The sequence below is a fragment of the Dermacentor andersoni genome, chromosome 3 (genome assembly GCF_023375885.2).
Source record: "Dermacentor andersoni chromosome 3, qqDerAnde1_hic_scaffold, whole genome shotgun sequence".
Taxonomy (NCBI): domain Eukaryota; kingdom Metazoa; phylum Arthropoda; class Arachnida; order Ixodida; family Ixodidae; genus Dermacentor; species Dermacentor andersoni.
In genome coordinates, this window is record NC_092816.1 from 171466853 (window position 1) to 171479360 (window position 12508).

General features: G+C 46.3%; 1 protein-coding gene and 1 pseudogene across 1 annotated transcript; both read left to right on the forward strand.

Moving 5' to 3' along the window:
• Window positions 1–7180: 7180 nt before the first annotated feature.
• Window positions 7181–7855, forward strand: LOC126524160 (tigger transposable element-derived protein 4-like). The gene has a single exon (XM_050172510.1). It carries the CDS (start codon window positions 7181–7183, stop codon window positions 7853–7855), a length of 675 nt encoding a protein of 224 aa, XP_050028467.1.
• A 657-nt stretch (window positions 7856–8512) lies between these two features.
• On the forward strand, window positions 8513–10416 carry LOC140216587 (uncharacterized; annotated as a pseudogene).
• The last annotated feature ends 2092 nt before the right edge of the window (window positions 10417–12508 follow it).

Consider the following 12508-nt stretch of genomic DNA (forward strand, 5'->3'; position numbering starts at 1 on the left):
CTCCTCACCAATACGAACCTAATTGAAGTCTGTGGGCCTTCTTGATCATGTCGTACATTATTCGGTCAGCTCCCGGTGCAGAGCTTTGACACCCATTAAAGAGGCTCTCAACTCAGCAATACTAAAAGGACATTTATATGGCCTGTTCTGTGTACATTTACGACCAAGTGCCTTACTTTCTGCTATTTGTTTGTTTTATGAATTACTTTGAATAATGGATGCCACTGTACACATGTTCAAAATGCTCCTCGAGAGCATTGGCCTGGACTTCCAGGCTATGTCCTCTATCACTCACCAGGGTAATGGTAGAATTTGCTGTCCCTTTAGCCTTTTTACACTATCCCATACCATTTTCGCTTGAGTGTAAGAAGTGACACCTGACAGAATCCTCGCCCAGCTTTCTCTTTTTGCCTGTCATCGTGTGTGTCTCCTCGTGATTTTATACGCTTGAATTCAATTAGATTCTCATCTGGCGATCGACTAAGTATACCCCATGCCCTATTCTGCCACTTTCGCACTTTGCAATATTCGTTCCACCAGGGGACATGTCTTCTGCATGAAAGACCATTTCTTTGCTGGATGCACTTTTACATGTCACTAATAAAATGAGTAAAATATGATCTGGCATCGCTTATATCAGAACAGCTTAAAGAACCTCGTGATATATAAGTGCTGTATTTACACGACTGTAGGTCGACCCATATTTGAAAAATTTGACAATCCAATGTTCAGGGATTGACCTAGAATAGAAACCGGACCGTGTACCACTAGTAACGGCAAGAGAAGCGAGAAATCAGAGGTGCAACTGCGTGGTTACAACTTTGCACCTATGTTTCCATAGTTACGACAGAAGCGTAGCGTATTAATTTACCCTATTGCATGCATTTCGATGTCAATAGAGGCGATGCTGACTTTGAAAGTTGGCATTCCCAATCTATGCCCATTGGCCACCATACCTAGAGCGACAAACCTCCCACCATCAAGTTTGCAAACATTGAATGTGATGATTGTGGCTACATTAGCGCCGTGAATTGAATCAAAGAATTCGCTAATTTTGTTTATTATAGACCAACAAAACAAAACTAACCTGCCGAGGATGACGAGGCTGCCTTTGACGAAGACACGTCCTCCTATCGAAACGTTGGCCAGCCTTTCTGAGGCACCTTCTCCCTGTTTATAACCTTTATACCACAGTGCAGACCTTACGATTTTATCGTAAGGTGCCCGATTTTCAGCACGTTTTTACGAGTACCGTAATGACAACTATATTTTTATAATTTTTCATGTTTTGTGCCGAAAACTTTGCAAAATGAACGTTGGCCCACACAATGAAATCTAGTGGCTGCAGCTCGCCATTTCTCGAGGTCACGCTGGCAACACTGTATCAGCTTGTATCCGGCTTGAGCCAAAGCCGAAGGCCATCGAGTTCCTGGAAATGTGCTTGCTTTTCTTTTCTTGTCCCGTGGGCTTCGTGTGGTGCATTGTGTACGCTTTTTTCTTTTTTGCCGGAGCTGTAACGCATGATCCAGTGCAAGCTGCTCACGAGATGTCAGAAGAAATACTTCCAAGGGTTTATCGCCAGTTATTCGACTGACTTTCCGTTTATGAAGACATTGTGTAAAGGTGAACGCTACGAACTTTGTAGTTTGTGCTGCTGTGATGTGAACACTGCGCATGCTGGTTCGCCGGGACATTGTGCTTCATCTTAATACGAAGAAACACAAAGACTTGGTGAAACTAGTGGACTCCAACGTGAAACTTGGAGGGTACTTCAGCAGAGCACCTTTTTACTGCGTTCCTGATCAAACACAATAGTGCGTTAAATAGTGCCGTTTACAGCTGCTGATCACACTGGAGACCTCATTAGGAAATTGTTCCCCGATTCAAAGGAAGCCAAAAACTACGCCTGTACCCATACAAAGACCACTGCAATTGTGAAGGAAATTGCCGACAATGCGATCAACGAGGTGATAAGCCACCTAAAGCAGACTCCGTTCTCGGTCGCCACTGACGGGAGCAATGACGCCAGCAAGGATGCAAAACTTTATCCCATTGTGGTGACTTTCTGTGACAGGACTGTTCCCAGAATTGCTTGCAATCTCTGCTCTTGAAGGTGACTCCACGGGACGAAACATTGGTGCGCTTGTTGTTGACACGCTAAAGAGCAAGAACATACCACTCCAGAACTGCATCGGTATGGCGTGTGATAACATGCCAGTCATGATTGGAACGAAGAATGGGCTTGCTGCTGTGCTCAAAGAAAGTCATGAGAACATTGCCATCATAGGATGTTGTTGCCATTTGATCAATCTGGCGGCACAGAAAGGCTCAGCATGCCTTCCAGTGAATGTCGATGAGGTACTAGTTCATGTTTTCTGCCACCTCGAGAAAAGCTCAAAAATGAAGGACAAGCTGAAAGCTTTCCAGTCTCTCCACGATGTAGAGGTCAAAAAGATATTGAAGCATGTTGGCACTAGGTGGCTGTCCCTCGGCAGGAGCCTGAAACAGTTTGTGGAGCAGTGGCAGCCACTGCTTAGCTTCTTCCACGGTGAAGTAAGGGCATCTGGACAGGTCTTGAAGCTACCCATGAAACCATGCGACCACAGGACTGAGCCTCAGAAGCATGCAAAGAAAGCAGAGAGCAGTCATCAGAGCAAAAGACCAAGACTGCACACCAGTGTCCCTGTGTCGGATATAGCTTCTAAGCGAGTCCAAAACCGCCCAGATGGCAAGATCTTGAACAGAGAAGTTAGGCTATTCATGTTCCTTTCGTCAGAGGTGAGCAGGGTATATTGTGACTTCTTGCTGTCAGTAATTCCAGAGTTCAAAAAGGCAAACGTGTTCCTGCAGTCTGGAGCCCCTCAAGCACATGTGCTCCGAGAAGTGCTTAGCAACCTGCTAAGAGAGCTGATGTTGCGGTTTGTCAAACCTTCGGTTATCAAAAGAACTGATGTGCTGACCGACGTTGACTACGTGTCTTCCGCCAACCAAAGATGATGAAGACCTAGTAATTGGCAGTCAGACCACGGAGAGCTGGCAAAGCCTGAAGAAAGAAGCCAGGGAAGAGCTTTTTACATGAATCAGAAGGTTCTTTTTGACAGCAACAGAGTACATGAGCTTCAAATTTCCACTGAAGTGTGAACTATTGAAGAGTGCAGAAGTGGCAAGGCTTGCTTCCTTTGAACATGCCAGGTTTGCTGATATCAAGTACCTAATCAACCGCTTCCCAGTGCTTGTACCAGTTCAAGCGGGGCAAAGTATGAATTCTGCTTTGGACGACATTCAGCCCGAATTTGGCCATCTTCAGTTGGAAGAGCTACCCGCGCTGAAGTAACTAAGCAGGAGCAGATTGATGAGCAGTGGCATGTGGTCTCCGATCTTCTAGAAGTGGATGGTACTTTGAAGTATGCTAAAATTTTGAAAGTTATGTTGGGGGACTTGCATGTATTGCATACATACATTGTAATTTCCCCTATTGCATACACCTCTAAAGGCCAAGCGACACGATTATGTCACATTTGTATGGAAAACCAAGACTAATAGATAGACTCGATCACAGGCAAAATAAAGATTGAATGGGAGGAACCCAACATCATTTTTGTTTTGCTTTCCTCAAACTCGTTCATAAAGTACTCACTTTGAATGTCTCACATCCACCTGTACTGTTTGCACTAAATGTCTAAACCAGACCTATCACTATTTCCTTCTGAATAGGCAAGGCAAAGTTTCACTGAAGAATGCATTTGTTTCATGAGAAAGCCACAAGACAATTGTGGCCGCTGCGGTGCTGTGAAACAGGTCATGAGATACTCATTACTGCGAATAAAAATATATTTGTTTAGGCATTCTTTTTATGTATATTTACATAAAAGCTGCATTTTCTTTAAAGTATGTCCATCGTGTTACCATCTGTGCTCTCTGAGCATACTGATGCAATTGCTTTCGCGGGGTTTGGCAGCAGTTAGAGCCAATCAGTCAACTGTGGACGAAAGTCTATTTCATGCTCGCTACGAGAGCCAAGGCAATCCATTGCTCAATTGGTATTTTTACCCGAGCACGTGCACTGTGATCCCTGTGTTTCTGGTGTGTTTTTGCTAAACTGTGCACATTATGAGTTTTTTTTTTTCTGTCATTTCTGCCAGCTTTGATCTGGCGGCATGAAGACCTCGACAACTTCATTATGCTTGCCGCATAATGGAAGTGCTTCGTATACTGCAAGACATTGAGGAACTTGAACAGGAAAGAGAGAACGCAGAAAGGCAGTGTCGTCTACTCATGGCTACGGCTGTTCGGCTTTGTTTCCAAGAGTGGCATGTGTGCACCCACGGGCACAATCGTGGTATGAAGGCTCGCTCCCGCACTTTCCTGAAAGTGTATTCAAGGAAAACTTCCAATGCAGTCTGTGCACGTTTCGATATATTGTGAGTGTGTGTCAATTCATGGCACGGCAAGACATGAACATGCGTAGAGCCATCCCTGTGGAGAAATGCGTGGCGATTCTGTTGTATCGGCTGGCTACATCTGCTGAAGACAGAACCGTGGCCAATCTCTTTGGTGTCAGCCATTCGTCGACTGACATGCGTCTTAACTGTGGTTAGCATGCCTGTTTAACTAGAGTATTAGACGTGCTTGTCGGCTGGCCTTGTTCAGAGCCCCCCATGTAGCGTTCTGCTTCCATGCGCTTAACGCAGCTTGTGACATTCCCTTTCGACTGCCCACAAAAGAAAGAAGCCACTGCACTCAAAATTCTGTTTTGAGAGAAAGAGCAAGATTCTGAGAATGATGGCATTGTTCAGATTCGAAGGACTTCAAAAAAGGATCACATGTTAGTGGGGGGGGAGAGAGAGACAAATGATAGAATGTGACCGGCAAGCAATAGGAGGTTGTCCCATAGGTTTTCCTACAGGTTTTCTCAACAAATTCGAAGCACTGCTAACAAAGAACTCACCTGCCACCTGGAGAGAAGGAACTGGCGATGAAGTGAATCATGCATCTGATTGGTTTAGAGTGTGAACTCTAACCAATGAGACGCATGATCATCATCGTCACTTCTCATTACCAGGAGCAACCTATTGAGCGCAAAGTCACCGTCGCGAACATAATGCTCCAGTACGCGGTACGGGAAAATTGAGCGTGGAGATGGGAAGAAAGTAGGTTGTTTTGGTCGACGTCGACAGAGTAAATGCTTCGAACAGCGACCCGGTGGCCAGCATAGTCAGCAAGGCTCTCCCCACTGTAGGCAAGACGTGGACCTACGTAGCTGTGGGCACAGACTCAGCGGAGTACATGCAAAAAATGGTACGAGAAATCTGTCAAGCTGAAGGGATCGAAATTTTGCATGTGAACAATTTAGCGCACCTGACTCGCGTGAGTGTTGACCATGCCATTTCTTTACCATGCATGTCAACAGTTCGACCCGTAGTAATCAGGTTTGGAGTGTTATTTTAGCAAGCCAACAAGCTCTACGAAAAGTACATCGAAATTTGTGCTTCTAATGGCCTCTTTGGACCCGATGTTAAAAACCACTTTCTGTTGTCTCGAATAGATGGCAAAGCTTCTACAAAGCTTTTGTGGTTGTAATAGAAGTAATAATGGTTGTAATAGAACTGGCTGAAAGCTTGCATGATAGCAGCAAAGTGGGAGCTATTCGAGCGATACTTTCTGAAAAAGAAGTTGTTTATGCGAAGGCAATCCTGAAAAGAGACACACTCAGCCCCGTTTTAGACGTCCAGAAAACACTTGGAAGCGAAACACTTCTGATGCCCAGCTTTGATCACCTCGTTAACGTCAAATTGCAGCAGACTGTCAACGAGCTTTCAACAATGATCAGTAAAAGGGATCAGGCCAGAGCTGTTTTGTCTATGTTACCCAAGAGCAGCACCACATTAGTAAAAACATGTGAAGAGTTCTGCACGAAACTCGCCACAAAATGGCACTGCACAGTTGAACGAAACATCTCGGACAAAGACAAAAACCAGCTAACTTTGTGGAAGTTGTGAGCCGTCCTGAATCCATTTCAGAAGCATCGCTTGGGATATTCATTTGATTACTAGCTGACCTCTGTTCACGTCCGTAACCGACGATGTAGATACACTTCTCGACGAGTTCAACCAGTACTTGTCAGAAGCAAGCCCCCCGAAACACAGCTGTTAAACTCATTGCATATTGGCATGACTCTACTGCTCAATACCCCAAGCTGGCAAATGCTGCACTGACATTGTTGTGCCTAGCTAATGGAAGCTGTGATGTCGAGATAACTTTCTCCCAGCTGAGATACGTTCAACGACCGGACAGGTATCGAATGGAGACCGACATGTTACGCATGCAGATGATAATGTAGTAGTATACAAGGGTATGTAAAAAATCGACGGCCAGGTTTTCATGAATAATATGTTTCATTTCTTAGAAGTTATCAATGCTCTTTACTGTCATTATTACTGATTCATTTCCAAACAAATGCCAAATTTTGGAGACCATTTGCTAGAAAACCCTGATGTCCCCTCGGTTACTAGCTTGAAACAAACACCAATTTTAATGCGTTAGAGTTAAGAAGCCCGTGATACCTTCTGATAAAGTCAACTCAGTGTATTACTTCGTACATCTGTAAATTTAACCCAAAAAAATCTATACAGTCACAACTGAATTTTCGGACATGCTTGATATTTCGGACGTCCTCGCGGCACTGCCATGAGCCCCACAGAATCAATGTATAAGGAAATTGAAGTTTCGGACGCTCGAACCCCCCGTCGTACAATTTTTTGGACTTTTTGACGCGACGGAAGGTCCTTTGGCTCCTCGCGCAACGCCCTTGCGAAAGAAATCGACTGGCAGCCGAAGCATATCACCGCTTTGAGCCACAACTAGCCAAATCTAGCCGTCACACGCCGATTTGGTCTGGCCACGCTGGCTATGTTCATCGCCGCACTACCGCCTTTGGCGAAGTTTTCGGAGCGGCGTCCTTTCGTTTGTTTGCGGAGGCCACGTTTCGGCTAGTGTGGTGTCTGGTTGCGCTGTTGTGTCAAGTGTGCTCTGCGACGCTAGGCCTAGGTGCTTCGATGCTCGTCAGCGAACTCCCCTGTTCGCAACTTGAGGATTTCGCTTGCTTTCGATGGCCCCCACTCCGTCTTTGTCATCCTCGCCAATGGCACCAAAGCGCGGAAAGTAGTACCGTCGGTTAACGATGGAGAAGAAAGCTGCCATTATTAAGCACGTCATGAGCGGCCGAGCACAGGCTGACGTGAGCAAGGAGTTCAGCATTTCTAAGCAAACAGTTTTGGATTTCCTCAAGAACAAGGGCAAGATCTTGGAAGCGGGCGAAAAACCATCTGGTGCCCAAAAAAAGAATGCAAGCCAAGGTGTTCATCCAAAGCTTGAGGAAGCTCTCGTCGTGTGGCTTAATTCGATGATATCAAAGCGGTTGCCGGTCTCGGGCTGCATCTTAAATGAAAAAGCGAAAACTCTTGCGGCTCAAATGGACATTGAGGATTTTAAATTTAGTGATGGATGGTTGAGGAACTTTAAACATCAGAATGACCTCAAGTTCAAGAAGATGTGCAGTGAGAGCGGTGCCGTCGACAGTGCAGTTATTGAGCAGTACCGCAATGGAAAACTTCAGTCTTTGTTGCAGCAGTTCTCTGCTGACGTTTTCAACTGCGACGAAACTGGTTTGTTTTTTAAGATGTTGCCGGAAAGAAAGCTCGCTTTTGCTGGTGACCCATGCCATGGTGGCAAGCACAGTAAAGAACGGCTGACCGTTCTCGTCGGCAGCAACATGTCTGGCAGCGAGAAGCTTCCCTTGTTAGTAATCGGAAAGTCAAAGAACCCGAGGTGCTTTAAGGGGGGACGCGACCTTTGAAAACTGAAAAATTGCAAAAAAGTCGATTTATGGAAAAGTGGATATTCTGGTTGTATATGTTATAAACTACCTTTTCTGTAATTATCAGTCTAATTCGTCGTAAAAATATTGGAAAACTAAATATATAACAAGCCAGAGCAAGCACGGAAAATGCCCCAAATACGCGCGCCCGCCATTCCTTTCCTGCTGAACCGAGCACCGCCATGTTGATGTTGGTTTGTTCGTTCATTCTTGTCCTTCTCTTTGCTGCCGGCGGCGGCGGCAGCGTGCTCAAGGCGTGGCTAGCTTTTGATTGCGGGCCTCGCGGCAGCTTTCAAGTTTCCCGCGTCTGAAATCCGAGGCTACGATTGGACCAAGCATGGACTCCTCGAGAACGCGGGGGAATGGGTGGCTGCTATTGGCTTCTGTGCGCGCTGATGCAATGGTTTCTGCCGGCTGCCCCCTGAGCGTCGTCTGCTGTGGCTTCTTTCTCTCCTTTATGCGGTGTGTTCGCCTTTCGCCATTTTCGCTATCGCCGTCTTTACAGTCTGCCGCCGTGCCCCTTGAACAGTTTCGTGCAGCCTGTTGATCGTTGCATGGTCGGTCACGATGCCTATGACGAAATTCGAGACGCGACACGCGTTCGGTGCACGTAAGCATTCTATGAGGTCCATCCGCATGGCAAAGCTCGCTGCCGACGGCTGCACCGACGCATCCAGCGTCCTAGGACCTGCTACAATGGTACAAGACGAATGCATCGCCACATCCAGCAACATACTACCTTCTGCTTCATCGGCACAAGAATGCGTGGTTTCAAGTGCGCCTGGTGACCCGAGCCCGTCAACATCAGCGATCGCGGCCTTCAGCTCCTGTCTCGCATCTCCTCCTAAGGGCAAGCACGCGTCGTCCACCGTTCGCTCGGAAATACATTTCTTGACACCCGAGGAGATAGAGGCGGCGGAGGCACAACGTGCTGCCATTCAGGATCAACTTGGCGCCATGACAGCCACACACAGAAAGCTTCAAGCCATGACGCTCGATCTCGGACCCACCAGCGCTACAACTGAAGGCAGGAAATTTTGCCTTGTGCAAATGGATGTGCTGGGCGACCTGCTCTCCAGCACCTTGTGCCAGCATTGCCTTGCAAGTGGGCTGAAAATTCAAGGCACCAAACTTGGACTGGCAACAAAACTTGAGTTGATGGGCCCACATTGTGGGATTGTTGCGAGTGCATGGAATTCTGCGCGTAAGAACGATGGACAGGCTTTTGAAGTCAATATTCGAGCAAATAGGGAAGGGCCAGACAGCTCTTAATGACTTCTGGGCAGCAATGAACGTGTTGCACAAAGGTCTTCACCATCGGACGTTTCAAAAGCACTTGAAGAAGACCTTCAGGGACCCGGAGGCTAAGTGCATGGAAAAGTTCTACGTCGAATCTGCAACTGCAGTAAAAGAAGCCTACAAGCAGATGGACCCAGGCTTTTCCAGGGACATTACTGTCATGTATGATGGGACCTAGCACACGCGTGATCACACATCCCACATTGGAGTTGGGGCGATCATTGAATACCACACGGGCCTCATCTTGGATGCTGTAGTCTTATCAAACCAATGCCTTGGTTGTCAGATAGGACCGAAACCTGGGGACTCGGACTACTTAAGCTGGCATGAGAGTCATGTATGCCAAAAAAACACTGATGCAAAATCCTGGAGGATGGAGGTGGAGGTAGCCCTGATTCTCTTTGCACTTTCTGTTAGCAAACACAACCACCGTTATGTAACACTTGTGTCTGACGGTGACAGTGCCACTTTTTCTGCCCTTGTACAAGAGAATGTTTATGGCCTTGTTCCCGTCGTAAAAGAAGAGTGCCTGAACCACGTCCAATAAAGGATGGGGATTGCACTGCGCAATCTTGTGCAGAAAAGTGAGAAGCCATTAGGAGGCAAGGGCAGGCTTACAAAGGCCCTCATTGACAAATTAACAGGCTACTATGGCTGGGCCCTCAGGAACAATTCTAATGATGTGGCTGCCATGCAGCATGTGGTGATGACATCATACCACCATGTCACTTCAACTGAAGCAGCGCCTCACCATGAACTTTGTCCCGAGGGTGCCAACTCATGGTGCCGGCATAAGGCTGCTGCGGCAAAAGGAGCAGCCCAGCCGAAACATACATACAATCTTCCAGGCTACGTTGCTGAGGTTATGCTGCCTATATATGAGCGCCTCTTGCAGGATTCTCTGCTCCGACGCTGCCTGGGAGCGAAGACCCAAAATGCATCTGAGTCTTTTCACTCAGTCCTGTGGTCCCTGTTGCCCAAGGAGCAACACGCATCTTTAATTGGTGTGGAGACAGCACTGCATGAAGCAGTGCTAAGGTATAATGCTGGATGCTGCACGGCCACAAAAGAAGTCTCTGTCGGTGGGGCTCACACCTGGCCACCTAACCATCCAGCGAGCGGCTGAAAGAGATGCCCTGCGCATGGGCAAGGCTGAGAAACAGAATGAAGTGAAAACTGAGAGGCGGCAAAATAAGAAAGAGCACAGAGACAGCGCCAACTATTCAGCAGGATCGTTTTAGACCCGGAAATGTCTCCAACAATTCGAGGGCCATTTTCTTGGAATTATTATTTTTCTTGTATGGCTGCTCATCCCAGCATATCTCAGAAACCACTCATCGGATCCTGTACATAAATAAATTTTTGAGGGCAAGAAAAGCCTATTTATCGAAGATATTGTGTTTGGAATTGTTGATAAATAAAATTTGGTTAATTAGTGCATGTCTAAGTAGTAATTAAATTCAGTGCTGTGCTAAAATTTTTTACCATAGAAAGTTAGAAGGGCCTTGTTGCCTGAGGTGCCCATCCAGGAATTATCATAATTTCACAGTGATACACAATGCAGTTTTCTAAGAATCAATTTTTTTCATGGTGTGGCTGCTAGGGAAAGCCATATCTTGGTAACCACTTATCAGAATTTCATGGGGTTTCTTTGATACCATACCTGAATAAATTTCTGAGGGCAAGACAAGCTCGTTTTTTTTAAGATATTGTCTCTGGAATTTGTAATAAACAATTAAAATTTGGTTATTGCAGGCCTAATTAGTAACACTAAATTCAGGGCTGTGCTAAAATTTTTCAGCAAGGAAACTTAGAAAAAGGGCCTTGTCTTGCCCTGGGGTGCCTATGCAGGAATGACTATGCTGAATTTCACAGTGCCAGCACATTTTGCAAATTCTCCAGGCATGCCCCAAAGAACCCATGTAAACCACCTTGATATACTCCTGTAACTTGAGAACCAGTGAGCAGAGCTTCATGAAGCTTTGTAGTTCTTCAAGTGTTTGTGTTACAAGCTTACCCTGAAAATTTCATCGAGATATCTCAAGAAATAAGAAAGTTGAAGCTCAAGGGTAGCCTCCCCCTTAAAGGGGCAACACTGCGAGTGTTTTACGAAGCCAACAGAAAGGCATGGGTGACTCGGCAGTTGTTCGAAAGTTACGTCCGCAGGTTGGACAGGAAGTTTGAGCTTCAGAACAGACGTGTCGTGCTCTTCAAACAACTGCGCCGCTCATGGTCACATAAAGAATTTGAAGGCTGTCCAGCTGGAATTCATGCCACCCAACACGACTGCAGTCCTCCAACCAATGGACCAAGGCGTCATCCGCAATCTGAAACTTTTGTTCCGTTCGCGGGTACTAAACCGCATGGTGCTGTGTGCGAAAAACGGCAAAGGCTACAACGTTGATCTTCGGTCTGCTGTTGGAAATCTTGCGGACACATGGAAGGCAGTGAGGCAAGACACGGTTCGCAACTGTTTTCGCCATGCGGGCTTCGTACTCGCCACAGAAGAACCAGACTTGCCTGAAAGCAACAACACGATTGACGTGTGCCCGCCCATCGACAATGTGATCAATGACCTCCACTCTGCTGGGGTTTCTATACCCACGGAAATAATTTTTGAACAGTTTGCTGACGCTGACAACGAGCTCGACTTCTGCACAGAACTGACTAACAAGGAAATAGTCCGTCAGGTTGTGGGGGATTCAGAAGACTCCGATGTTGAAAATGAGGAGCAATGCCTGCGCCGCCTACAAGCACCGAGTTGATGCGAGCACTGTTGACTCTTTCATTGGTGTACGGTGCTGACATGACCCTTGCTCAGATCGAGGCGAATATGATCGCATGCAACTGGAACGCCGTCCAAACAACAATCAACAAGTTCTTCAAGCCACTGCAGAAATAACACCGGCTGCCCGACGATGCACATGTACATAATAAACTGGCAGTCAGCTTCATACGGAGTTTTTGAATGCCTCTTTTTATAGCCACTTCACTGATGCTTTCGCTGGGTTTCGGAAGCCTGGTACTTCGCCCTTTACCTCTAGATCCGAGAAAAAAAAAGGTGCGTTTTTCTGCGTGCATTCATTTTTTCGGACGTTTTTACGTTCCAGAGGGTCTGAAAAAATCGGTAATTGACTGTATTTCAGGATGATTTCACAAAAAAAGAAACAGATTTCTCCCCGATTATCAGTTTGAAAAATAGCACCCAATTTTTACTCCCCAATTTTGAAAAAAGATATAAAACCTGAAAACGAAACCTATGTGTGATGTATCTTCAGTTTCAAACTGCTTGATCACTAGTGCCACCCTGCACTCAACGTTGTATTGACAATC

Excerpts from the sequence above, each read along its gene's own strand:
- LOC126524160 (XM_050172510.1), top strand. The coding sequence starts at position 7,181 with ATGGAGAAGAAAGCTGCCATTATTAAGCACGTCATGAGCGGCCGAGCA.